Source organism: Oryza glaberrima, chromosome 3, assembly GCF_000147395.1.
Source record: "Oryza glaberrima chromosome 3, OglaRS2, whole genome shotgun sequence".
NCBI classification, from domain to species: Eukaryota; Viridiplantae; Streptophyta; class Magnoliopsida; order Poales; family Poaceae; genus Oryza; species Oryza glaberrima.
The window spans coordinates 11,909,015-11,936,314 of NC_068328.1; the positions used below are offsets into that span (position 1 = coordinate 11,909,015).

The 27,300-nt window shown below is 44.0% G+C and overlaps 3 protein-coding genes and 1 long non-coding RNA gene across 9 annotated transcripts; 2 read left to right on the top strand and 2 right to left on the bottom strand.

Annotated features, from left to right (window-relative positions):
- Positions 1-603: 603 nt before the first annotated feature.
- LOC127767406 (uncharacterized) lies at positions 604-7,616 on the top strand. 3 transcript variants are annotated; one of them, XM_052292739.1, is made up of 10 exons: positions 607-849; positions 2,829-3,014; positions 3,264-3,356; positions 3,547-3,729; positions 3,841-3,943; positions 4,030-4,200; positions 4,421-5,419; positions 5,513-5,589; positions 5,820-6,730; positions 7,206-7,616. In XM_052292739.1, the coding sequence occupies exons 1-10, from the start codon at positions 619-621 to the stop codon at positions 7,270-7,272; spliced, it is 3,021 nt and encodes a 1,006-aa protein (XP_052148699.1). In that variant the 5' UTR covers positions 607-618; the 3' UTR covers positions 7,273-7,616. The 3 variants fall into 3 exon arrangements, with proteins under 3 accessions (XP_052148698.1, XP_052148699.1, XP_052148700.1); XM_052292740.1 differs by having other exon boundaries at positions 5,543-5,589; XM_052292738.1 differs by having other exon boundaries at positions 604-849; positions 4,421-5,589.
- An 8,805-nt stretch (positions 7,617-16,421) lies between these two features.
- Positions 16,422-18,205, bottom strand: LOC127768077 (transcription repressor OFP1-like). Its single transcript, XM_052293593.1, has one exon. It carries the CDS (start codon positions 18,085-18,087, stop codon positions 17,182-17,184), a length of 906 nt encoding a protein of 301 aa, XP_052149553.1. The 5' UTR covers positions 18,088-18,205; the 3' UTR covers positions 16,422-17,181.
- Positions 18,206-22,392: 4,187 nt separating this feature from the next.
- On the top strand, positions 22,393-22,991 carry LOC127767678 (uncharacterized). The gene has a single exon (XM_052293092.1). It carries the CDS (start codon positions 22,479-22,481, stop codon positions 22,740-22,742), a length of 264 nt encoding a protein of 87 aa, XP_052149052.1. The 5' UTR covers positions 22,393-22,478; the 3' UTR covers positions 22,743-22,991.
- A 579-nt stretch (positions 22,992-23,570) lies between these two features.
- On the bottom strand, positions 23,571-26,938 carry LOC127767679 (uncharacterized). 4 transcript variants are annotated; one of them, XR_008016495.1, is made up of 7 exons: positions 26,668-26,938; positions 26,137-26,290; positions 25,610-25,647; positions 25,123-25,257; positions 24,860-24,943; positions 24,452-24,641; positions 23,571-24,206 (listed from the first exon to the last, which is right to left on the bottom strand). It is a non-coding gene; the product is annotated as an uncharacterized LOC127767679 (long non-coding RNA). The 4 variants fall into 4 exon arrangements; XR_008016494.1 differs by having other exon boundaries at positions 24,860-25,257; XR_008016496.1 differs by having other exon boundaries at positions 24,860-25,257; positions 25,591-25,647.
- Positions 26,939-27,300: the final 362 nt, after the last annotated feature.

Sequence of the window (27,300 nt, forward strand, 5' to 3'; positions counted from 1 at the left end):
ATCTGTCATCTGTGCAAGTGTAATAGAGCCAGAGGAGAGAGCAGTTGGCGGTTAAAACCAAAGGCAGGACGAGGCTGATAACCCCCCCGCCCCCAGCCCCACCCGCAGTTTGTTGACCCCCACGCTTTCCCCACCCACGAGGGCAAAGAGAGGCAAGCCAAAGGCGGTGCGTGCACTGGTCAGCTGCCACGGCGACGGGCATCACCACCTGGCCCCCCATCCATCCATCCCGTCCAATTCATCGCCACCGCATCACGCGCACGGCGCGGCACACACACACAACCGCAGCGCAGCGCCGCGCCGGTATAAATCCCGCGGACCCAACCCTGGATAGGGACGCCTGCCTCCTCTCCCCTCCTCGTGGGTTTTGTTCACACCCGCACGCAGGTTTCTCCATCCATCCCTCCTCCGCCTCCGTCTCGTCGGGCTCTCGCCGCGCGGCGCGGCCTACCTACCTACGTACCTATACCCTCGTCCCGTGACCTCGTAAACCCCCCACCCCACCACGGGGAATTTGGGTTTTCCCCCAAACCCCCCCCCCCTCCCCCCTCTCTCTCTTTCCATTTGCTGTGCCTGGATCCCGCATGGCCACCGGCGGCGGGGTCTAGGAGGAGGAGGATGATGGCGGGCGGTGGAGGAGGGGGAGGGGGAGGGGGTGGGACGCTGGCGGCGGCGATGGCGAGGGCGGCGCCGGGGGCGGCGGCGATCCCGGCGGGGGCGGTGGCGCGCGCGGAGGAGGCGGCGGGCGAGGTGGTGCGGCGGGTGCGGCCCACGGAGGCATCCGAGCGGCGCCGCGCGGCGGTCGTCGGGTACGCGCGGAGGCTCGTCGGCGCCGCGCTCGGCTGCGAGGTGAGTGCCCGGGCGGTTCGCGGCGGGGCGCGCCCTTCTGCCCCCGTTTCCACTCCAATTTCGGGTTTTTGAGGTTTCTCGGGATTCTCATCCTCGTTTGATTGGGGCGTTTTATTCTTCAATTTTTTTTTGTTTACGTGTTTACTCTGCTTCCGTCGCTGTCTGTGGGATTTGACGGGAATTCTCTTCACGGGAGGATTATCCTTTTTAATTAATCGGCTTAGGTTCGTACGGATCAAGACTGATTCCTAAACTATTTGCTCGCGGCGCGTCGTTGCAATTCTGCCTTGTTTTATTTTCGCTGACCTTCACGGGGGAACAAAATCGGGATCATTTTTTTATTTCACATTTTTTTAATTACTAATAATAAACTACTATTAACTAGCCCTCGTGAATCCAAACTGCTGAATTCCGAACTTTAGCTGAGGCCACCGTGCGCTCGGATCTATGGCCTTTTCGCTTTTTGGTTTAATAAAGGGTTTTCTTTTTCTGATGGAACGTTTCTTGACGCGTTCAAGTATTTATTTTCTGTTGGCACAATAATGTTTTATGTTCGCTTGCAAGCATCACTTCCAGTTCCAACGAAAAGGCACGAATTGCTTTATAAAATCCAACTTTCTACATCCTAAAAGTTCCTTTCAGGCGGAAACAACTTTCTTCTGCTGGTCCAGAAGAGAGACAAAAAGAAAAAGAAAAAAAAACTCCTTTTTCTTGTTTTGGTTCTGTTTCTGCTCGTGATGATCTTGACTGCCTGCCAGGAGAAGCAGTACCCTTCACGGTTCACTCTGTCCATGGTGACTCATGCATCCACGTGGATTTATCCAATAGTGTGGCAACTGATAAATGCTGTAGCTGAATCTTCTGGGCATGTTGTGTCTGAATTGAGTATTTTGACATAGCATCTGGGCATGTTATGTCTGAATTGAGTGTTTCGACAGAGCAGGGGGTGACATTTAGCCCATGTACACGGACAGCTGCCTGCCAACATCCTGCATTCAGTTCTACTGCGTACTTTGAATTATTACGAGCACAAATTCACAGTTGTTTACTGATCGGAATTCATCGGTCCACTGTTTTTAGTCGTACTTGAACTTTGTCCGTGCGCTCCTTTACTTATGTGTAATCTCTTCGCTCCGTACCCACAGATGGTAGATCTGGAAAAGTGGTCCTTATCTGTTGCTATTCTGCTGAACACTTTTAATGCGTACTACGAGATGTCTATACAGTCTTTGTATAGCTGGAATTGCTTGGAAACGTGTGGCAGGCTATGGTTGATAGGCATTAGTTTTGCAGTAGGAGTCATGTTGTGGTGTCACCTAGCAAATGATATTCATTGGGCATCAAAGCAGTAATGTTTTCGCATAATTATTGTCACATGTGTGTATGTGTGCCAATAGTGCGCAACACAGAATCCCTGCAAGATGCCAATTGACTTTGACTTTTCTCCGCCTTATATGTTGTTTCTAGTTCTTTTTTTTTTTTAAAAAAAATGTCGTATTTGCTGATTGGTTGCTTACCTGCTTGAAAAATATGATTTTGTGATTCATGATAGCAGCTCACTTGGTGGCATATTGGTCGCTATTTTCTAGTCATTTCATCATTCATACTTAAGACAGTTATATTATGATTTGTTTCCATGGATGTATTTAGTTGTTTTGGCGCATGCAAAACTGACATGACTAAGTATATATGTTTCTTAGTGGAATAACATGATGGTGACCCAACAAAAAGTTCATCTTTTAATTGTTCTCTTGGAAAAACCAATGGTAACACACTCACATACCAGGAATCTTCGTGGATATGTGATATATCTTGGTTGTGGTTCTCTATCATATTACTACCTGTATATGATTGTTGCAATGACTTCTTATTCTATCTAGCAATATCTGTTGGACCTTTTGACGTGCCAACTTTTTGTGCAAAAATATTTCTTTATTATTTCCTAGTTCTAAAATGTTTCTTCTTTATTTGATATGTAGGTCTTTGCATATGGATCAGTTCCATTGAAGACTTACCTTCCTGATGGGGACGTTGATCTGACTGTACTCGGCAATACATCTTATGGTAGTACTTTAATTGATGATATCTACCACATCCTTCAGTCAGAAGAGCAGAATTGCGATGCTGAATTTGAAGTAAAGGACTTGCAACTGATCAATGCGGAGGTGCAATTTCTTGTTGGCATGTTTATGCTTGCTAATTGCTACACATTCCTAGCCATTCATGTGAACTGTAGTTTGGGAAAATCCTTTTGTTTCTGCTGGTAACATGTGTAATCATTTCACCACTTTTAATAATTGATTGAAATAAATTATAAGTTAAGCTTATAAACTATGTGCCTCTTGTTATCCCTATATGTTATATTTCTCACACATAAACCACCTCTTAATTTCTGCAAATGTTTATACATTCAGGTCAGACTTATTAAATGCACTATTGAAAATATTGTCGTTGACATCTCATTCAACCAAACTGGTGGAATCTGCGCACTTTGCTTCCTTGAGCTGGTATAATAATACTTTTCTTTTCGAAAATTTTATGTACTTCTATTCCACTTTAATGTCCTTCTGGTTAATTAAACAAACAGTTATTGAATGTGTATAGCACTCGATATTGGTTTCGTGTGCTTGTCTAGGTCTGCTTTTATTTTGTTACTATGCCAAACCTTGGAAAAGTAAATAGTTGTTCATTCTTCAGGTTGACCGTAAAGTTGGAAAAAATCATCTAGTCAAGAATAGCATTATATTAATCAAGGCATGGTGTTATTATGAAAGTCGTCTACTAGGAGCTCATCATGGACTGATATCAACTTACGCACTGGAAACTCTTATTCTTTACATATTCAATCTATTCCACAAATCTCTCCATGGCCCTCTGGAGGTAAGTACAAATAGGAAGGAACTGGCTTTTTCAGTCATGTAAAAACATCTTTAAGCAATAATACGGATTATAACTCTTGACCTTTTTACTTCATGTTTGTCTTGTTAATAGGTTTTATATAGGTTTCTGGAGTATTTCAGCAAGTTTGACTGGGACAACTATTGCATAAGTTTAAATGGCCCTGTTGCATTATCGTCTTTGCCAAATCAAATTGGTGCGCTACACTGTAATCTTATCCTTGACTGTAACCAACTAATACATATATTCTGTTTTTACCCTAAAACTTTGTATGTCTTGCAGTCGAAGCAACAAATACACCTGGCAGTGATTTGTTGTTTGACAAAGAGTTCCTCAATAACTCGGTGCAAAAAACAGATTCTAATGCATGCAATACTGAGTTCCGTTCAAAATATCTGAACATAATTGATCCACTAAAGGAGCACAACAATCTTGGCAGAAGTGTGAACAAAGGTCTGAAACTAAAGGCACCTGTCTATTTTCTTCCTCTAAATTATATTTCAAAAGAATTTCTACAAAGATGTATGGGCATGCATATCATAGCATGTGCTGAGATGCTTCCTATGTGCATATAAACCATAATCAGCATGCGGTTGAACTTGCACATAGTAGGGGTTTTCTGTACATTATTTCACTTCTACTAAGTTTATGTAGACATTTTACTTTTGTGCAGCCAGCTTTAATCGTATTCGGACTGCTTTTTCGTATGGTGCTCAGAAGCTTGGTCAAGTTCTCTTGTTACAACCAGAACTTATTCCTGATGAAATTTATGGATTTTTCAAGAATACATTGAATAGGATTGGAAGTGGAGTAAGGCCAGACATTGGAGATGAAAGCTATAATGATGCATTTCGTTGTGAGTCCTTCCTTGGTCCTGGCAAGGCATTGTGGGACGAGATGTCGAGCATGAAAATTTCCTGCAATAATCAAGATGAGAACAGAGGTCCTCACCATCTTTCGAAGTGCTTAGTTAACAATGACTCATATGCCACCTTGAATGTGCCTACACATTTTCATGGAGATCACATGGTAGCATCAAGTACTGATTTGAGTCTAAAATCGTCCTGTTTCATCCAAGAGACACCAAATCAGTATCCTTTGTTTTACCTAGAAGATGGCAATGGTAGCAGCGAACAGTACTTGGACCATGAAATGGTGGAACAGGCATCTTGTTGTACAGCTGAAACCTGCCATGCGAATGAAGAACCATCAATGCATCCACAAGTTTATCCAAACAATACGTTACATACATTTTACTCAAGTTTGGCCAATAATTTGGAATATTCCAAATCTGGTCAGTCAGACATGACAAATTCGAGTATAAATGTTGCCCATGAGGAAAAACAAAAATTTTCTCCCTCCCCATTGAGCTTGGTGGATCTATCAGGTGATCTAGATTTGCAATTGAGATGCCTCCGCCAAGTTCAGTATCACCTAGAATACATGTTTGATGGTTTTTTGCAGTCTGTTCAAGAAGCATCTTCTGACTGTAAGGTTGCAAGGGACTCGTTTGAAATTCCAGCTGTTAACATCACATCGAATTCTGATGTGGTGCTGCCAGGTCTGTTATCACCTTCATCTACTGAAACTGATGAGAGGAGATTATCTCCAGTTTCCTCTTCTCATAGCACCGAAGATTCTTCACAGCAGTCACATGATGAGAGCAACTGGGGTGCGTCTTGTCAGCAGAACTTTTTATTAATACCCTCTCAAACAATTGCTCCAACCAATGGACTGTCACCATGTTCTTCTTATGCTAATTCAGATAATTCTGTTCAATTGTATGATAGCTCAGATGATATCTCCAATATGCATGAAACAGATCAACATATTCTCCAAAAGGTAGGAGCTCTCTGTTCTCAGTTGTCATGAGTTTGTATCTCTTACTTTTTTTTGGCATACATTTTCATTGTCCTCTTAGGGCCAAGAAAATCTAGATCCGATATGAATACTTGACTATTTTATATCTTCATTATATATGCTATACATCTTGTCCCTTGGATGGCTGACACTGACAGCTTCACTTAAACCTTTAGTTGTTCTGCTAATCAGTTACCTTATTTGTGTTACAGCACATGGTATCTTTAGGACAGAACAAGACACTAATCAATCGACAAGTGAGAGTTAAAAGCAATCAAGCATCAGTTCCAAAAGGAAAATTTTCCATTTGTAAGGAGCAAATAACACAAGACACTGCAACCAAGGACATAAAGTTAAGCCGGCATTTGAGAGTCAAGGACAGTGAGCATGAATATATAAGCACTGCTAAGAAGATTTCGAGCTATAATTGTGACACTTGCTTAGAATGTGTCAAACCTGAAAGTGAAGCAATGATACCAAGGCATTACAAGCATGCCCGCTCAAGCAAGAACTCATTTGAGCATCGGATTTATGATATTGACATGGGGTTTGCCCGATCTGGTAGTCCAAGGAATCAAATGCCAAAATATCAATCACTGAAGAATCAGGATATGTCAAGCTTAAATGTCCAAAAAGAGCATGAAATTAACTGGCCCAGAAAACAAATGCCATCCGAGCTGTTGAAGCTCCAAAACAGTCTACGTGGCAGGGCTTGCTCAAAAAAGAAATTAGCTGCAAAACAAATTAACAATAATCACAAAGAACATCTATCTTTTGTAAGGGATCCAGAACAGATGCCATATAATCAGGTTAACTCAAACAAAGAGTTTGAGACTGTTGGCAAATCCAGCCAATTATTGCCACGGGTACAGCTCTCTCTTCATAACGACAGAAGCCTTACAGCATCTACTTGTCAGTCCTCATTCCCTGTGACAAAAGGATCTACTCAATTCAACAACTTGGAGATGCCTTCACTAGAAAATATTGAGTTTGGAACTTTGGGGTCTTTTTCATTGACACTTGTGTCACCAAAATCGAATAAGATTCCCAACACACACTCAACCAGTAAGACATGTGCCGATGCTGCTGCATTGGCATTGCAAAGCCATCCAACACAAAGCAGGTAAAATATTTATACTCGCTCTCACATTATAAGATATTTTAGCGCCTCCATCCCTCGTCTAAATTGACTATATGGTGTTAAGTTACTTGCATTTCTCTTTGATAACTGATACATCAAAACAGTTGGTATTTGGTACTCCCATCCCACCACCCTAAATATCTTATTAACGAATCTATTCAAAACCCAAAATATCTTATAATGTGAAACAAAGGAAGCATCTACTAAATCTTCAGCCTGCAAATATATCAAAGACTACACAGCGAAGACATTTCAGAAAAAGCAAAGGATCATTTAAGCTCTAGTTAGTTTGTTATTTGCATCTCCAGTTCATTCAGTCCATGAGATAGTTTTTGTGCTTTTATACTACTACTATGTATAATATGCATTCTGATAACGTAATAGTCAGTCCATGAGATAGTTTTTGTGCTTTTATTCTACAATTCATAATGTGCGTTTGTAATCTTCGCTATGTTAGGTCACCAGGATTCTACAAAGTTGGAGATGAAGATCACTTCCCACCTCTCCGTGCTGGGACTCGCTGAGACTTTCGGTACATACACAGATGATACAGTTGATAATAGGTTTAGAGAACTAAAAGGTAAAGAGAAGAGCTAACAGGTTGAGCTTTTTTCATAACCTCAGGAGAGCGCAAATGCGAGGATTCTAATAGCATATATATTCGTCCATGTAAAGTTCTGTCGATCTCTTGTCCTCCTCAATTGTCTATAGTTAGGCCAAGAAGGCTAATGGGTAGCAACTAATTATACCATTGTAGTTCTTTTACTTAAGTTTAACTTGAAAGAAGAAAAAATCGGGGGAATATGTTAGCTTAATCTTAAGCATTCTCTTGTTGCTCTATTTTGATGTTCTTTGCTTGATGCTTGAATCCCATTTGTCTCTACCAAAGGAAGGTATGGTTTGGTAAATGCGTCTTTTTCTTTAATAGTGCTATGTTGGCATTCTCTTGGATGTTAGAACTTTTTGTGTCGATTTCTATGCAAAGTGAATTAACTCGAATGAAATTTCTGTATTCCGAAGGTCAAAAGTGTGAATAGTGCTCTCTAAGGCCAGCTTTCCTTTTTTTTTTTCTTCTCTCATTATTATCTTGTGCCCTGAATATTCATATTGCTCTCTTCCCCGGTCCAATTTGGAACAATGGCCGCAGTACCATGACAAAATGGATAGTGTGGCCGTGCAAATTACCACTGGATCAGCTCCTCTTTGTTTCAGCTCTGAATTCTGGAACTTAAATACCTGCACACAGCAGAGCAGTCTGCTCACATTACATCACCTGACACCGAGAACATCACTTTCTGATTTCTCCTTCCGACAAGAACTGACACATTGTGCTTTTCTGATCAAAAGGCAGTTCATCCTCTGCTCATCGGAGCGCCTTTCCTTTTCGACTTCCTTCTTTGGTCCTATTGGCAGCTGCCGAAAGGCAATGCCTGTACCATTCGCCAGTCTATTCTGGCAGCGATGGTGAAACGTCGTGGCTGTCCTTGTTCTTACCGCGTGCTACTCTGAAATAAAATTAAAAATATATTCTTTTCATCGGTTTTATAGGAATATATACGTTTGGAAAGAATTTGTAAAAATATACATAGTCGTACAATAAGGCTGTGTTCGGATGCCCCTTTCCTAACTCTTCTCTCTCGTTTTCCGCGCGCACGCTTTTCAAACTGCTAAACGGTATGCTTTTTAAAAAAGTTTATATACGAAAGTTACTTAAAAAAAATCAAATTAACCTATTTTTGAAAAAAGAAAGCTAACATTTAATTAATCACGCGCTAATGGATCGCTCTGTTTTCTGTGCGTACTCTTCCCGGTTGGGAACGAGCAACGGCGAACACACCCTAAGGATAGTAGAAATGCGTCCAGATCTCACCATGCAGCCTAAGCGTCCACATAGAAAAAGCAAATGGGGCTCCCATCTCCCCAGGGCGCGTAGCTTTAGATGGGGCCCACCACCAATTTTTTTCACGCTAGCCCAGCACGAAAACAAAAAATGTTGCACCTTCGGAGCAAAATCTGCCACACCTCCCCAACTCCTCCACCCTCTCCTCTCCCACCGGTGATGCAGATTTGGTGCCCCCATCCTCCCCCCCCCCCCCAACACACACACACCACCGTTGGCGCTGTTTAGGAGAAAACATGGCGGCGGCGGAAGCGGTGCCTCTCCCCTCCCTCTCCGGCCTCCTGCCTCAACTACCCCGAGTCCACGCAACGACAGCGGTGGCTTCCCCGAGCCCACGCAACAGCGGCGACCTCCCCGAGCGCCCCTACTCCGGCGCAAATTGAGCTTTTCTCTTCTGTCTGACACTGTTCTTCCATCTCTATCTCTCTCTCTCTCCATGCGCGGATAAGCACATTTTTCTGACCAAACTGCTGCAAGGTTCTAGTAACCAACTTTGGTCATGCAGATCCGGTGAAGAAATCACTCCCCTGTCTTCTTCACGTAAGCGAGTTGTCTACGTGGCCAACATCACCACACCTAGCATGTGCGCGTTGTGAATGGCCAAATAAGGGCGTTCACAATGCATACAGTTGGCATTCAGCCTGGGCTATCCACGTCAAAGATTCGCTGCCACATCCTCCTTGCGTGTGGTGTTGTGAAGAACGCGGAGCAAAAACTGGTCACACGTTCTAAAACTGGTCACACGTTCTTCGGGGATATCAAGGAGAGAGGGATGGCGTCGCAGACATCGAAGCCCGAGCTGGGACCTAAAATGCAAAAGGCGAAGGAGAGAGAAGGAAGGAGATGCAATCGCCGTTCGCTACTAACGCTGTGTTCTTCCCCTTACTTTCCCAACTCACTTTCCTTCCTATTTTTTTACGTGCATGATTTTTAAATTGCTAAACGATGTGTTATATTGTAAAAATTTTCTATATGAAAGTTTCTTTAAAAAATTATATTAAACCATTTTTTTAAAAAAATAGCTAATACTTAATTGATAATGCATTATTGAGTCACTCCGATTTGAGTGCAGAAGGGGTTAGCTCCCAACACCAAATGCCGAACACAGCGTTGACATCTCGTACACGTCACCAGTTCGCGACAACGATATACTTTTGCAAATTCCTTCTAAATGTGTATATTCATATAAAAACCGGTAAAAAAAATATGTTTCTACTTTTCTTTTTGTGCTACTCTCCGTGTCTGAGTTACACTCTAGGCTGATTGGAGCATAAACTTCGCAAGATTTTTGAGAACTGCTCAATCTTGTAGAAACATATGTCCAAATAGGGAACGAATCATGTGCATACTTCGTACATACCAACTAGCAAATATGATATTATTTTTCTTAAAAAAAATATGCATGTACTTTCAATGGTATTGCATATATGTTTTAAGTCTCATCTTCAAATATATTACTATATTTTAGCCCTAACCAAAAAAGACAAAATTCTAACAAATAGTACTTTATCTTCTTTTTACTAAAACATAATAAATTTGAATATGTGACTTTACACATTGTTGTAAGTGTATGTATATTTTTTTAGAATTTTTTGGTGACATTTGCTAATTAGTGCGTACGAAGTGTACATCGAAAACTTGCGTGTATAGAATATGTCCCCATCTAAATGGGCTCTAAACGATTATGATCCTTAGTTTGACTGAGGCAACGTTTTGGCGGTTTTTTGCTTGGGCTATAGGGCTAAAATCCAGCTTCATATGATCATGGCTAGTGTGGATAGCATTTATGGTCTAGGATAGCAATTAGACCTTAGTCAGGGGCTTGAAGCTATTTTTAGGGGAAAAGAAAGACACGTGAAGGGGTGAATCTTACACTTCCTAAAATAATTGGTGTTTTCAGGTATAAACTTCCTTTAAAGCGTGATATTCTTTTTGGACAATCACTATAAGCCGATATCACTTCCTAGCTTAAATTAGGAGCACTTTTATGGCTCTACAAATTATCGCTGAAAGATGTTATATCTCTTCAAGGACTAAAGGAACTCTTAAATAGTCTTACAGCAGGCAAAGAAGGGGTGATTAAGACGTTTGATCCTAAATAATTGATGCTTATTATAACTGTATAGTTCTTCTATAGTAGGGTTTCAAATACCAATCAGCTTAATTCCTACAGCCAACCAAACAACTTCCTTTTACATCTTCTCAAAAAAAAAACTTCCTTTTACATGATTGGATTCCAATTTCATGGGTGATTAATACGTTAAATAATTGATGCTTACAACTGTATAGTTCTTCTATGGTAGGGTTTCAAATACCAATCAGCTTAATTCCTACAGCCAACCAAACAACTTCCTCTTACATGATTGAATTCCAATTTCATGGGAGTGTAACCATCCCTCGACCGGATGTCTCCTAGTCTACATTTTTCTTTTAAATTCAATACAAATGGTCATGAAAAAAATCTATTTTTTTTAACAAAGTAGAAATCTATCACTTCACCAAAAATCAATTTCAAACTCAATCTACACATTGAGAAATAAAAAAACATAAATTTATAGTACAAATAGTACTGTCATGATTACTCTTTATTAAGATAAGAGAAGCGACGAACTTCCTTCCTTTGTATATAGGCTCAATATTCCTGCTAATTAAAGAGCCAAACAGGGACAATATCTCCTTGAAATTATTCTGCTTTTTCTCCCTACAAAGACCGGAGCAGAAAGAATTCCCTTCTTGTCGCATGAAAGCTCGTCACTGGTATGTACTTGTCCAACATATATCGGTATCAGACATATCAAGCAGCATATACACACTATGATGCAAATGATGAGAGGTCCTTTTTCTCTTCTTGACGCTGTCACTGTCACCAACAACAAAGGACACACACACGATTCGTCAGGGTCCCCCATCAAAAAGTCACTTTCACTTGTTCTAGCCTTGTGTAGGTGATACGATGCAGCCTTTTTTGCCAGACCTTTTTTTTTTCCTTGATACCCTAGCTTGTTGTTTCTTCAAGGCCATGTACAACGCGGTGCCTCAAACCAGTGGTCTCAAGTTTCAGATAGGTTCGGATGTCACGTTGGAGGTTTGGAGTGGTCTCACAAGGTGGCGGGGGAGCCTGCAGAGGAAACGGTGATTGAACGGTGGTTCTAGGAGAAGGAAGACGATTTGTGTGCTCCAGGAAGTTGTAGAGGAGAACAAAGGGGGAACTGGAGGCCGCTGCCGAGCTGCCAAGCTGGAGGTCATCGCCGCCACAGCCAGCCCACGCCTCGTAGTGGCCCACACCACCACGGAGGGAGGAGAGGGAGCCCGGCGGCGGAAGCCGGCTCAATCTGTGCTGACGGTAGCGGCTCAGAACATGTCGATGCCACCTCCGGGAAGACGTCGACGACGGCGGCGGCTTGACCAGATCCGGCGAGCATGACGCCGGATTTGTGGTCCTTTTCGGCCCTCAAGCTCACCAGATCTGGCGAGCATGATGCCGGAGAGCTCGAGCTCAAGCACCGCGGATCCCGTCGCCCTCTGCCACACGGAAGTACGGAACTCGACGCCGGAGATTTCTTCACCACCACGAGCTGGACGGGCCACTCCTCGTTGACAATGGCGACTGAAGAAGGGGAGGCGGCGGCGAGCTTGAGCGGGCAAAGAGGAAGGAGAGGCGAAGAAAGGGAAGAGGAGCGCGCCGGCAGCGAAGGGGAAGGGGAGCGCTTCCGCCGATGACTTGAGACCACTTATAGCAGTGGTCTCCATAGTACATGCCCTAACACACTCTTTATCTCTTCAGAAAATCTCAAAAGGGATGTCCCTTCTATCAAGGCATTCAGAGCTTGTTTGGTTGCAACCCTCAGTTTCTATCCCTGACCTGATAGCAAACCTAAACTTGTTGGTTTGAGTAGTGTTTGGTTGAAGGCCTGAGAAATCTAACCGATGCCTGACCTGACCCTCTCAGGCTATTTCGTTAGCCTGAGTCAGGGCACCGATTTTGGTGGCCTAAGCTTCAGGCACGGTAGCAAAGCTAAAGAGATTAACGACCCGTGTGCAAAGGTACGAACGTATGCATTTATGTTTCTTCAGGCCTTGAATCGATTTTGGTTGGACCAGAGATGCATATAATTAATTTCATATTTTCATGGTTATTGTTTGTCTGTTAATTAGTACTTAATCAACAAATATGCTAATTATTGAAAGCTCAAATAGATATCAGAAAATTTTGGTTGCATTGAGATGCGTAATTAATTCTATATTTCCATGGATATTGTTTGCCCGTTAGTTAGTACTTAATTAACAACTTGACAACATAATTTTTGAAAGCTTAAATACACATTAGTATATCTCAGGCACATGGGCAAACCAAACTGACATTGTTTCAGGCTGCGGCCTAGTCAGGATAAATTGATAGATTTCTCGGGTAGCTCTCAGGCAAAGTGCTCAGGGCACCAACCAAATGGACCATTAGGGCATGAGCAGTGGGGATACTCAAAGTTGTGTCCCAAGCCCCCAAAACACCATATAGGATGAGGTTTCTATATAGACACTAACTTTACAATGGAGGCCTCTTCTCTCATGTGGTGGCTGACCGAGCTTGGTGGCGAGGATCAAGCTTGATGGTGGGCGGTGGATTCAGCTTCGATGGGGGCGAATTGATCTTCGACGATGCAGATGGAGCTTGGTGATAGCGGGATCAAGCGGCGGGACACCGAACAAGCTCGACGGTGGGGCCATGAACCAAGCTTCGATTCAGAGCCCGCGTAGGTGGCATATCGGGGCGATGACCTTGATGGCGACGCGTGTGGGTGGTTGTATGGATCTAGAGTTGCGAGGTGAGTTCATCGTGTCATCTTCCTCTTCCTCAATGACCTGGAGCTTCTTCTCTGGCCACTGAAGGTCGGCGAGACGCCGTGGTGTGATATGGGCATCGCGAGGGCACAACCTCCCAACGTGGCTACAAGCCAACGCCCTGCGCATCACATACTTCATCCTGACATGCCCTGGCGAGGCTCGTGCATCTTCGTGGGGGTTTGAGGGGCTTGCTTATTGCATGACCTATGCTCGCATGGAGGGGAATCTCCTCACTGGCACCCTGACGCTGAATGCCACATCTACGCATTGTGAATGACCTTACAACACTCCTCAATCCTCACGGCTCCACGTCAGGAGTGAGCTGCCGTGCAGGACAAAGTGAGCGGGCAAGGGGGAGGGGAGGAGTGAGTGGTTTGTAGTGTGGCATAGTGGCTTGAAAAGGATATAGGTGGCTTAAGAGAAAAATAGATGATCCATGGTGAGAGAATGCTGCACCTGCTACCTGTAAGAGAAAGTAGGTCATCCTAGTGGAGTTGATCAGCACATGAACTGATGCCGATGTGCGCATCCTACCTCAAGCTCATAGGCCAAAGACAAAGGACGATGACATACCTGGCTACAGCCGTCGGTGGCTCCAACTATCACGAAGATGAATCGGGCTAGATCTAGAGCAAGGAGTGGCAATTGTATCATGGGTGCATGGCCCTAGTTTTGTGCCCAAATTTTACACATAAGAGGGGAAATCAATGGTATGACAATTGTATCATAGGTGCATGGCCCTACAAAGAAATTCCGGGAGTTACGAAAGAAGCTTCGGACTCATATTGTTCATGGGTTGAGAGAATTTCATCAAGGTTAAAGTCCTTTAACCTGGTGCCCAAGGATAATTGAGGTTAGAGATTTACTGCATGTTTTTATATCTTTGAGCATATGTTTTTTCCTTAGGGCCTCATTCGCTGGTAGTGTGCGTATAAAGTGATATGTGCACATACGCTTCTCTTGTGTAATCATAGCAAAATTGTATTGGAGAAGTATAAAAATTTGCATTATAAATTGTGGTACCTTTGTATACCTTCTCAAAGACAATAAAACCACATCACTTTGGTGGCCACGGTTTATATGTAAGAAGCTACAACTAAACGCTCATTTATAAATAGGTGCGTTGTACTGTGTAATTCTCAAAAAAAATAAATAGGAATTTTGCATGAATCATTCCGTCAGAAAATCAGTTAATATATACATCAATAATGTGTGGAGAGAAATAGAGAATGGCAGTTTGACATTGGCATTTTATCTTTCTTACAAGGAAGCCGGAGGGGTGGATTGATGTGGATGTGTTGGCTGTTTCGGTTTCGAAAGCTGCACATTTTTGTGAGAGGTGAGTGCCAAGCGGAGGCACCAAAGCGTTCAGAATGTAGAGAGGCTCTGCCAGTAGAAGAGTAGTACTAGCAGAGAATGAAGAATGAAGTTAAATGGTTTTTTTAATGAATCAGCGAGCCGCCAATTTCATTGAATATAGAAGGAGTAAACTTTACAAAAGAAAGAAGTTGTACATGCACTGGACCTTTGGTCCGGGCTAACTAAAAATTAATCCAATCGCGGAGACTTCTTGTGCCCGCCAAGGCCCAAGTTTTGGTCTCCTCCTTGACCTTTGCCAACAAGCTGGAACAAGCTGGCCATCGGAAGCTCTTCGTGTTGGAAGGTTATGCGGTTTCTTTCATTCCATATCTCCCAAGCCACTAACAACGTTAGGGTGCGCATCGCCTTTTTCGGAGCTCCTATTGTGTTTGTTGCGCTCTCCCACCATTCTAGCACTGTCAAAGCATGTTGCCAGTGGTTGGGGTTTAGTTGGTCGCAAGCCGTCTAGTTTGCTAGCGACACCCAAAGCCTTGCAGTGTATCTGCAACTTGCTAGTAGATGCACACCTGTCTCCTGAGTCCGACGGCATAGGGGACAAATATGGCCATTCGGCCATCCTTGGGTTGCTAGCCTATCCAGGGTCCAAGATAAATGGTTTTAGCTCATTTCACTTCTATTCCAACTTTCCAAGGAGGTGCATGAGGTATTCTTGGGTGGTGAATAGAACTTCTTTTTCTGAAAAGTGCAGCAGTGTTGACTTTTGGCCTTACTTGGCTACACCATTGTTTGATGTTGATGTTAATGTGTAGGAACAGTCGGTAAAATTAAAGAACTGGTTTGGTTCGCTACCAATTATTTTATTGTTTGAAAGGTATTTGGCAATCCATTTGGATTATATCAATATTTGGTAAATTTTCTTCATAGTAATGCAAATCTTTCGGATCTTTGATCTAATTGGTAGGAGACCAAGCAAGTGATTGAAGCGACTCTACACTTCCAAATTTTGGCAAGCGCCAATCAGACCAAAGTAACTATGTTTCAAGAATTGGTTCTTAACGGCCCTTGAAAGCTTACGAAATTAACATTGTGAGATATCTTCGACTTGGTTGGTACCGTGAGATATCTCTACCTCTTAATACCGTGCAAGAACAACAAAAAATTTTGATTTTTCTAAAAAAACGACCTAGAGACAACATGATGAATTACCAAACATATGAACTCCCCATTGAGAAAAAGGTGGTGGAGGCGTGGAGCATGTGGATTTACAATAAGAATGTAAATCTTCTACTCTGCAAAGATCCCAATGTGAATTTTCAATGACCAACATTTTTTTCTTGGGAAGTGGTAGTTGGTCTCATTTTGCTGTGTTTCCTGAATTTACCTAATTTTATACAAAATTCTATGGCTCCTAATTGTAGTGATGACAATTAAATTACATGTGATTTCTTTACTGTTGTGCAAACCACATGAATGGATTCTACATTTTGAAGGAGATATCCTGCTACAAGTACACTTCCACTTTCCACATGAATGGATCATGGTTTTTTTTGGCTATGCAAAAAGTTCTGGAAAAAAAAAAAGAAACAAAGCATTGATACAATATGCATCTAACAACCCCAAAATTTCAAGTCCAAAAATAATTCGTTCATCAAAGGGAAAAAAGTACAACCCTAGTTCTGAACAATCTATAACTAGAATTTTAATGGGAGTGATAGGTGATGTCCTGATTTTTTTTTTCAACTAACACCTACACCAACATAGCCTATGTCCTGATCTGTGCAAAAATAAAAAAAATAATCTATTTTGGAATGGGGAGAATACCTGAGGTAAAAACCGCAGGCTTCCATTCTGATATTATCATTCCCAAATCCCAAATGACACCGAATGACACGCGTGGAAATAATTTCCACCGGCGACGAGAGACGAACAGCGAGGAATTCCCCCTATTGCTTTCCTGTCCGGCCAATCGAGCTGTAAAGGCGGCATCTAAGATCTATCTCGCTTTTGACGCCAAAGTGGGTTGCGCACATCCTGCGCTGCGCCCGCTTTCTATTCTCACCAACAACCTCACAAAACCACAAACACCAACCGTAAAAACACAGTACAGAAACGTAACAGAGACAGGTTAACGAAAGAGAAAAGAAAACTATGTTTAGTTTACTTAACCTGACAAGCAACCCGATCTCTTTTAACACAAGCGCCATGTCTCAAGAATGTACAAGAAGTCAAGAACAGAAATTAACAGTAACTGATGACGAGTTGATCAGTCATCACTCGGATGGAAGTAACCATGAAGAATTGATCAATTGAGCACGCCATGATCGATCACCATGCATGCATCGAGTTGAGCAATGGATTCACTGAGCTGGTTTGATCACTGGCCGGGAAGAAGCCTCTGGCTGCCGAGGTGGATCCAGACGAGGACGACGCGGCGGAAGAGCGCGACGATGGTGCGGTGGTGCTCGGCGGCGTTGAGCGAGAGGTAGCAGGCGAGGAGGTCCTGCAGGTCCTCCAGCCGACGGACGCCATTGGTGCACAGCATCTCGATCATGCTGTCCACCAGCTCCAGCTCCGGCTCCGTCGACTCCAACACCACCGCCTCGCTCTCCCGCAGCCACATCCGCCGCCGCCGCGGCCGCCGGCTCGGCCTCCCCGCGCTCACCGACGACGACGACGACGCCGGCGCCGGCGCCGACACCGGTGTGCCGGCATTGTTGCTGTCGTGGCCGCCGCCGCTGCTGCCGACGCGTCGCAGCCTCCTGCTGGCGGCGGTCGGTCCCACGTGGAACCCCCGCGCCCTGGTAGACGGCGTCGTGGCCGCCGAGGTGCTTGAGCTGTCCGACGCCTCGTTCTTGCCGGCGGCGGCGTGCCGCCGGCTCGTGACGATGGGCCTCAGCTTGAGCTCCGGCGTCGCTGGCGGCGCGTCGAGGCCGTCGGCCCGGCGGTGGACCACGTCGACGCCGACGTCGAGAGCCTCCTCCTCCTCCACCTCGTCGTCGCACGGGAGCAACATGTCCTGCCTGTCCTCCTGGCGCGCGCGGTCGGCGCTGTTGAGGTAGTACGACTCCCTGTTGGGGCAGTAGCAGCAGCACGGGCTCAGGCCGCCGGCCGGCGCCGCCGCCGCCGGTGGCTGGCGTGGCGCCGCCGGGGGGACGGCGGACGCGTCGGAGGGTCGGGCCGTTGACGCGGGGCTCGCCCGCTTGCTCTTCTTCTTCCTCCTCCTCCGCAGCTTCAGCTTGTGCAACCATGACCAGCGGGAGGAGGAGGAGGAGGCTGGCATCGCGTGGCGTGCGTGGGCTGGGGGCGCGGGAGACAAGAGACACACCCACCACGCTCTGGTGCGCGGCAGAGACACAGACCAGAGTGTTTGTGTGGGCGTGCGCTTAGAGGCTCAGCTGGTGATCACCTTGGCAAAAAGCTTGCGATGGAGGAAAGTTTTATACTGCAAGCGTTGCAAAAACTGTTTAGTGAAATCCTTGAGTAGGAATAAGAGGTGAATTTCTCACATGCGCGAATACAGACTAGTTAAAAAAATAGATATTTTATTACTAGTCAATTAAAAAACATGTTCGTCCTCGGGCAACATTGTCCCCCTTTTCTCTTTAGCTGCGATTGGGAGGAAGCGGTGGCCACTAAGAAGCTGCTACAGCTTCTCCCAGAATTAAAACTCCCCCAAACAGTTTAGCTTTTGGTCAAGATTATATGAAACTGTAGTTGTAGAATCCAAAAAAAGAACTAAAAACCAAAAGCTGAAAAACCCAGCTTTTCCAGATTCTCAAAAGCTGGCTACCAACCAGTTGCTTCTTAAAATCTTAAACTCCCCAAAATAAGCCTTAAATCAGATATCACGATTCATGGTCACGTAGATTTCATCAATGACCCCTTGATTCATAGGAAGATTGAGGGAATATGTACAGTAATATCTAGAGTGTATATGAGTACAATGATACAAGCATGCGCAATGCTCTATTAAATTGTGACTCACGTCCTAGATTGGAGGCTATGGGAAGTTGATGTAAACTTTACTCAATGTTACGAGTGTATTTTAGTTTTTTCAAAAATCTTCTTTTTGAAAACCCTTTTACAAGATAGGTATAGACTTTTGATGAAAAGTGAAGGTGATGATGGTACGAAAGGTATGGTATAGAATATAAACTGATAAATAAATTATTGTTTATGCATTTATTTTGTTACTAATGACTTGCTGAGTACGGATGCGCTCACCGTTGTTATATAATTCCTCTTGTATATGTCTTTGCAAGGATAAGATGGAATAGAGATGGCCTTCAGACTTGTAGGGATGGATTAAAAGTAGTTCTACCTGTTTCTCCATTGCGATATCTCATGGTGGGTTATTATTGGATAAAACAATACTTTATTAATAGTTCACAATATTGCACTTTTATCTATAGTGGTAAAAGTGTGGGGCATCACAGAATAGCAATCTAGCTATGAGCGACGATGTCTGTCGAGCTGTCGAGCGGTAAGGTAGGAACTATTGGATAGAAAAAAAGGCAAGCTATAGATGACATGATTAGCGAGGACAACGAGAACAAGTGGTGTTGGATCTAACGATGTTGCTAAAATAAGATATACGATGTAACCAGAGGCGTTACCAAGTTACGGGTGCCAATAGGCGTGGAACGGTGAGTTGGGGCTATTGGATCTATTAAAAAAATCAGAAAGCGAGCAATTGAGGATAGAATTAACGAGGATAACAACAAAACGAAAAGTCGGCGGTGTTGGATCCCAAAATATTTTCAAGATGAGGAAGAAGATGGAACAAGGAGCCTTACCAGACTGGAGCACTACGCGGTGGTGGTCGTGGACGGTGAAGTGGGTTACTGCTAGATCTGTAGAAAAAGGAGCAAGCGATGGGTGATAGAATTATCAAGGAAAACAAGAATTGGTGGAGCTGAATCTAATACTGCTACTGAAGATGAGGAAGAGGGTGGTATGAGAGGCCTTACTAGACTATGGTCCGCTGTGGTCGTGCAATAGTGAGATGGGCATGACTGGATCTATAAACAAAAACAAAAGCAAGCGGTAGCTGATAGAATTAGTGAGGACAACAAGAACCAGCGGTGTTGAACCTACCAGTGTTATCAAAGATGAGGAGGATGGCATGAGGTACCTTACCGGACTATGGGTGGTGATCGTCATCGATTGGCAAAGCAAGCATTGATAGATCTACAAAAAAGAAAAATTATAGGTGATAGAATTAGCGAGGACAACAAGAATCAACGATGGAGAATTTGATAACGCCAACCAAGATGATGGGACAAGGGACCCTCACCCAACAAGATGAAGGGAAGCATAAGATGGCTTGCCGGAGAGGTGGCTAGAGCGAAGGGACAGTGAACGACCTTGCTAGAGGCGGAGGGTTTGGTATGGTGACGGCGGCGGTGTCTAAGAGGGGAGGAATGGAGAAGGGACTAGGGTTCGAAAGGGGGGGTCCAATTTATAAGGAATAGAGCCATTGGTTTAGATTGATAGAACTGGATCCAATGGACATCAAAATTAGCTATAAGAGTTTAGAAAAGAAAAAAGAAAAAAAAAGTCGTATATGGCCTCACTTATTTTTTTTATATGGCCAATACATTTATTAGGCCGGCCCTAATAAACTCGGCCCAGGAGGTTTTAAGGCCCGCCTTAGGGATTTTCCATCAAACTATATTGACTTAGACCAAAACATATATTTCTTTTGAAAAATTGCATTGTAAATTCGACAAAGCATGCTACTTAAAAAAAAACGATTTTCAAACACTCCCTATATCAGTGTAACTGGCTGTCAGAAAAATGATTCGCCTGTGCAATAAATCAATGTGATCATGGTCACAAATCACCTCTGGGAAATGTTTAGATGCAGACTTCTAAGACAATCGCCTGTTAGAAATGGCAATACATCGGCTTATTACAACTGCCTCATGAAACAATAATCCATTATTCCATAGTATGTTTGGAGGAATGGAGGGTGCATGGGGTAAGCACTGATAACACAAGTCCACAACATAACATCACACCAGCACCCAACATCACGGATATGATGCGGATGTCGACATAACACGCATGTCACTGGTCATACACGGCCAGGCAGTCAGGCACAAGCACAGCGCTTAGATACACGTACGTAATTAGGTACGTGCTCCATCAATCGATGGGTATAATTTGCCCATTGGTCGCGACCGGCCGGCAAGGATGACGCGACGGGATCGTTGGGTGCACCCTGCGTCCGTCCGTCCTCCTGCTCGTAAGAGAGAAGTCGTCAGCGCGCGCGATCGATGATCTCTCGATCATTTCACTTCTCCAAAACAAACAGAAAAAAAATCTCTCAATCGATATAGAGATCGATGTGTACTGACTGTGTACGTACGTGCGCCTTCCGTCCTCCCAGATGATGGAGAGACCAATCGGGATGTCATCCAGATTCGTACCCCACAAGTACGCGTACTCCATCGGTCCATCCATGATGGGAAGGGGTACTAGATAGGGACATGATAATCTCCAGCGTGAAAAAGAAAAGAAAAAAAAAACCGTGCATGCTTAGCTTTCCGTGAAGGCGCCATGTTTGCCACGGTGCCCCGTACTCCCTCCATCCATCTAAAAAAAAGTCAAACTATGAGTTTCTGTGTCCAATTTTGACTATCCGTTTTATATGAAATTTTTTTATAATTCGTATTTTCATTGTTGTTAGATGATAAAATATGATTAATATTTTATGCGCGACTTGTCTTTTTAATTTTTTTTATAAATTTTTTAAATAAGATGGACGGTCAAATGTTGAACATGGAAATCAGGGTTTGTCTTTTTTTTGACTGAGGGAGTATGTATGCCACCGGCTGTGCCCACCAACACGCATGCAGATTGCAGACGACAGGGTCCAATCACCCAATCCCCCGAATCAAAGCGGCCGCCTCGTCTCGATCGGCGCGCGCTAGCCAGACAACGAGGCGGATTCGCCGGCCGCCGCGTCGCGACAGCTAGCGCCGGAGAGAAGATTTTGCTCGCGTGCGGCTGCGCGGTGGAAGTGGGCGCGTCGCGGCTGCTCGATCGTTGGCGACGAGCCGAGAGTACGTTTCGGTTCGATTTTCCGGTCCATTTATCCCGATAATTTGTACTACATTTGTATAGGCCGAGATCGACTTGCCGGGAGAGCGCGCGAGCGAGCCTACACTGTCACGACGGCCTGCCTGCCGGGACAGATCGATCGATCTGCAGATGGATGGAGGCCATCAGGCCAAGCTTAACCCGGACACGACGGGACGCGTTTTTTTCCCGGCTCTACCTCTGCAAGCAATGCATATGCAGATATGCTATAGTACCTACCAGCGGTTTGTCCCGATCGTGCAAGAGCGTACGTACGCACGCGCGTGTTGAAAGGGTTGCACGCACGATTTCCACGCACGCGTACGTGCGTGAATCGCGGTGCAACCAAGTGTGTGCGTGCCCATGATTTTGTCGCGGCTTTGCTAACGCCGGCCTACGGTGATTTGCCTCCCTTGGAAGCTTCACTCCTGACCAATGGTTCCAAATGCCCAAGAATAGGTAGGCCCAGCTGAAATGCCGACACATAATAGCCCCCCTCCGCCATGGCCCAACACAAGCCTTCCCCAATTAAACCTGCCGGATCGATCCGATCCGATCACGACGGGAGAATCAACCGGGATCGCAATGGCGTCGAGGAGAGCCGCGGCGGCGGCGCTGCTGCTGGTCGCGGCGGTGGTGGCGGCAGCGGCGGTGGGCGCTGGCGCGGAGGGGGAGGAGACGACCGGCGACGCCGGCGAGCTGGACTGCTTCTGCGACTGCATGAAGAACCAGTGCATGACGCTGGGCGCGGCGCCCAACAAGTTCGACTGCGCCGACGCCTGCACCCAGGGCTGCACGCAGATCGGCAAGCCGGGCCAGCCCAGCGACAAGGACTTCTGCGGCTTCTGATCCGACCGATCGAGCCCCGCCTCCCAGCCCCAGCCCACGATGCCGAGAAGGCCGGACGGTCTCGGTGGTCCGGCCCATCTGCCGCATCAGTTTTCTGTTCTTCTGTTTTTTTTTTTTTGAACATGTTAAGAATTGTATACGAGATCTGAGGGTTTAAACCACACAACCTTCGTTGTATTATCAAGTGCATCTCTATACGAATCATTCCTTATAGGGCCGTTTTTGAAGGTATGCTACTTTTTTTTTAAAGTAAATTTCACAAAACTACACATTTTGTGGTCCAAGTTGCAGAAAATCACACACACTTTGACACTTGGCACTTAAGTACATATGTTTTGGTAGTGTAGTTTCACAAAACCACACTATCGATGGATGGATTCACCCACAAGATGATGTAACTGTTTCACCTAGGACGAGGACATAGCATCGTATTAACAGCCATCACACAAAATTAATAGGATGCCACGTCCTCATCCTATATGGAACAACCACGTTATCTCACGGGTAAATTCATTCATCAATAGTGTGGTTTATGAAACTAAACTACCAAAACATATGTACTTGAGTGCCAAGTGTCAAAATGTGTAAAAAAACATAAAACATAAAATGTTTTCTGCAATTTGAACCATAAAACATGTAGTTTTGTGAAATTTACTCTCTTTTTTTTTGCCAGCGGGTGTTATGAACGTTAAGACTGAGGAATCGTTTCATTACCTTGGATGTACGTTTGTTTAAAAAAAAAGGAAAAGAAAAAAAATACTCCCATTCTCATAATTCCCATCACTTTAAGGATTCCAAACACAATTCTTCATTGAGGAATCCAAGCAATTCAAAATTTTAAAATCCACAACTAAAATGGATTAAAAAAATCGTTTGACCTAACCATAATATTTGCTAAAGAACCTAAAAAATATAAATCCTTACAATTTGGAATGGATACATTTATTTGCACGACACATTTATTTCCAGGTTCGCAGGAAGCTGAATACATGGTTGCCTGGTTGGCAGTTTGCCAATGCCACCCTTGCTCTCATAGTTTGGATACTAGTTAACGTGCACATGCCAGGCACGTCGACATATATTGAAGAGTATTGTTTACACTAACAATGAAGAGGAAAGAAATATGAATTCAGTTTTGTAGAGGCTAGAAGATTCAATCCTGGATAAAAGAAACAATGCATATTATGAGATTTAAACTGAAAGGCGAAGTTATAAAGTAGCGTAAAAAAATTAAATGGAACATTTGAGATGTAAACAGAAATCTCAAATTATTGTCCTTTTATCTCAACATAACCACTTTACAGATACCCAAGCTGTAATCTTTGTTATACTCATGAAACTTTGAGTACTTCAGGCAATCAGTAATTTCATCCACAATGGGCACCACCAGAAACTTGGCAAGTCCATGGGCGATGGCTGCGAAACATGGGTGGCGGGTTACATCTTCAAATTTCGTCAAGGAACCTGTCAAAGTTCATCCATAAGCTTGTTATGATATTTTTGTCTAGAACATGTAACAGTTTTCCTATTGCAAAAAACAGATAGAAAACTTGCAAATACCAAGTTGTGTTTTCATTAAAAAAAAACGAGTTTGGTGATTGGGAGTAGAGAAGAAAACCAAGCTTAAAATGTGAATGTAATTGCAGAGAATGAAATTGTGGTGTAAGCATTGAAACTGCAAGCAAAGCACTAATTAACTCGAGTGTTACCTGTGTTCTAATTCCATTACTAATTACATCCCCTTCACTGACCAAAACTTATAGTCAACCTTGAGCAGGATGAGCTGCTACAGACCCATGGAAGATGTGCTCCAATATGAAGGACCATCATAAGCAAGGTAGAGCTATTTGTTTTTTCTTCAATTTAGTGAGTCCTACTTTTAAGTGTTTAGGATACTGCCTGCCACACCATGTAAATAAATTTAAGGGAAAAAGGAGGCAGGACAAAGATGAGCATTTATAATGCAAACTATTAAAAATCACAATTCGTGGACATGTGCCATCAAATTTGCTTGGAAACTCTCTCTGCTAGTCTGATTCATCATTGTTAGTGTAAGAGCAGTTAGTGAGAATACATATGCTACCCGTGCAATCACATTGAGATAATAGAGAACATACTTGCAACACCATATGCGATGACAGCTACGGAAGAGTCTCTCAGTGCAAGCATAGGGGGGCAAAGCTTTTATACTCTATGCAGCCCTGATACAAAAACAAAATAAAATGATCACACATAAAATCAATAATCAAGCATCTAGGAAACTAATCAGATTGTTAGCTGGAGCACAGGGGGTGCCATTCTTCCACCATTAGGATTTGATCTTCCTTGTCAACAAGCAATTATCCCACAGCGTGTACAGATCAAGTGCTAGCAACATAACCTGGAGAAAGATTGGGGCAGGTTGGGGATGGTAGCTAGCGGTGAGTACGGGCTCCGGTCACCGGTTGGAGACACAACAACACCAAAATGAAGCAGACCAAGGCCAGCTTTCAGACTCCAGATGAACATATGGCAACTTTAATTTGGTCAGTTTTGCACTCCAATTATTGTGGATAATACTATAAATTAAATATTTTGAGAATAAACTTAACAAATAGTAGAGCTTAAAATAAATGGACTAAAAAAATCAATTTCTGGAGCTATCCATATTCCACTATAGGAACTAAATTCTAGATCACTCAACTCAACTCATATGTCATTTGCAAACATCTCGACCTTCTACATACAAATCTAAAGATCCACTTGTACTAATTCAAGTTCATTTGCCAAGCATATTAAACGGATAGCAAATGCCAAGATGCAGTATGAAAATAGCCACAAAGAATGGACTGAAATCACTGGATTTTACATGGGTGTAAAATTGGTACCCTTTTGTTGCTTTCAGATCTCATAAGCTGATGTTCTACTGCAGAAAGGAACCAAACAGAATTTTGTCAGACATCAGCGTAAGAAATTAAGAAGTAGGTGGCACTAATAGAAATTAAGAGGGCTAGCTGTGCAAACTAAATCTTACTATTATGCCTTGACTTGACAATCCTAATTGATTTTACTACTATATTACAAATTAACTTTTTTCTAAGAAAACACACATTTATCTAAGTAGACATTCTAATATCGGACTTCTTGAGAGAAAAGATTTTATTTCTCAAGAGAAACCTGTACTAATTTACTACACTCGAAATTACTTGTGCTCTTGGATACATTTTCATGCAAAAATTTACAGGCACAATGTATGCAAAATAGATAAAATCCGTATAATACTACCCTGGATTTGAAGAACGCTATGACACTGATAAAAGGAAAATAAAAACATTGTTTCTCCATGAATAGAAATCCCCAACATTCACAAATAGCATGAAAAAAAATTAAGTGCAAGAAACCGACTTGCCTGTACCTTGATCTGGACAGCATGTGCCTCACTCCACGCATCAATCAAACCAAATGAGACAAGTCTTCAGTAGGTGGGTTGGAGTGGACTGCTACCTCATGCGTGACCTGGTTGTATCATTGACGACCGGCTGAAGAGACGGGATATCCAATGGAGATCACTGCCAACACAAACTACTTCAGTTCATTAAGTCCTTCCATAAGCACGGAAAATATGATCCGAAATGGTGGCAGAACATGCAAACTGGAATTGCGGGAGCCTCAATGGATGACCATATGTTCAAAAGTTTTGCTTAAATTGACGAAGTTCAGTAGAAATAGTGTTTTGTACCTTCAGAATTACACTACTACAAATGCAAAGGTTAAGTAGAATACATCAAGAACCATTGAATTGTTAATTTGAAAGCAGTAAACAATCAACCTGAAATTTGGTTAGTATGACATCAATACAAATAGTCAAATTGTAAACAAGAGATGATGCTAGTGCTAGTTAAACATTTCATCAAACACATTGCAAGCATGAATATGGAACATCAACCTCAACTGTTGTTGGTGTCCTTATCTGCTAGCATCGATGATGTCCAGCGGCCCTGGTCCTGTGCCCTTGTTCCAGCGCATCCCTGATAACAACAACAACGAAAAATCATATAGGATGTTGACGATAGCAGCAGTGGTGGCGCGGGTGCGGTCCTAGGGGTCCTCGGCTCTGCCTCCGGTCGGCACCCTCTCATGCGACCGCGCCAGCGGACTGCTCCTCCCTGGAACGTCTGTTGACGCTCGCCTCTTGCCCAGTCAACCTCGCCGACGCTGACGTCCTCCTGGCCTCATCTCTCCACCGCCCACGGGCCATGCGCAGCGACCTCTAGCCCTCCTCCAATGGCCCCCTCTCCTCCTCCTAGCAAGAATCTCCGCCACCTCATATCCCCTTTCCGGCGGCGACGCCCGGATGTCCGGCCTGCGCACGCGAGGAGGCGGCGGGGTAGGGCGAGCAGACCCCGCCTCTCTTTCCTCTCCATCACGGCGCGGCGCGAGCAGGGAAGCAGGCAGCGGTGGGTAGGGTGAGGCGGCTCCGGCGGGCGAGCACGTGAAGGAGGCGAGCAGCTCCGGCGGGAGGCGGCGGCAGCGGGCTGGCGCGCGCTAGGAGGAGCTGAGCGGCTCCGGCGGGAGGAGG

Bases quoted from the DNA above. Each gene is read 5' to 3' on its own strand.
- LOC127768077 (XM_052293593.1), bottom strand. From the start codon at position 18,087: ATGCCAGCCTCCTCCTCCTCCTCCCGCTGGTCATGGTTGCACAAGCTG.
- LOC127767406 (XM_052292738.1), top strand. From the start codon at position 619: ATGATGGCGGGCGGTGGAGGAGGGGGAGGGGGAGGGGGTGGGACGCTG. The intron at 3,730-3,840 runs GTAAGTACAAAT...TCTTGTTAATAG, and splicing joins CTCTCCATGGCCCTCTGGAG to GTTTTATATAGGTTTCTGGA. The intron at 4,201-4,420 runs GTCTGAAACTAA...ACTTTTGTGCAG, and splicing joins TGGCAGAAGTGTGAACAAAG to CCAGCTTTAATCGTATTCGG.
- LOC127767678 (XM_052293092.1), top strand. From the start codon at position 22,479: ATGGCGTCGAGGAGAGCCGCGGCGGCGGCGCTGCTGCTGGTCGCGGCG.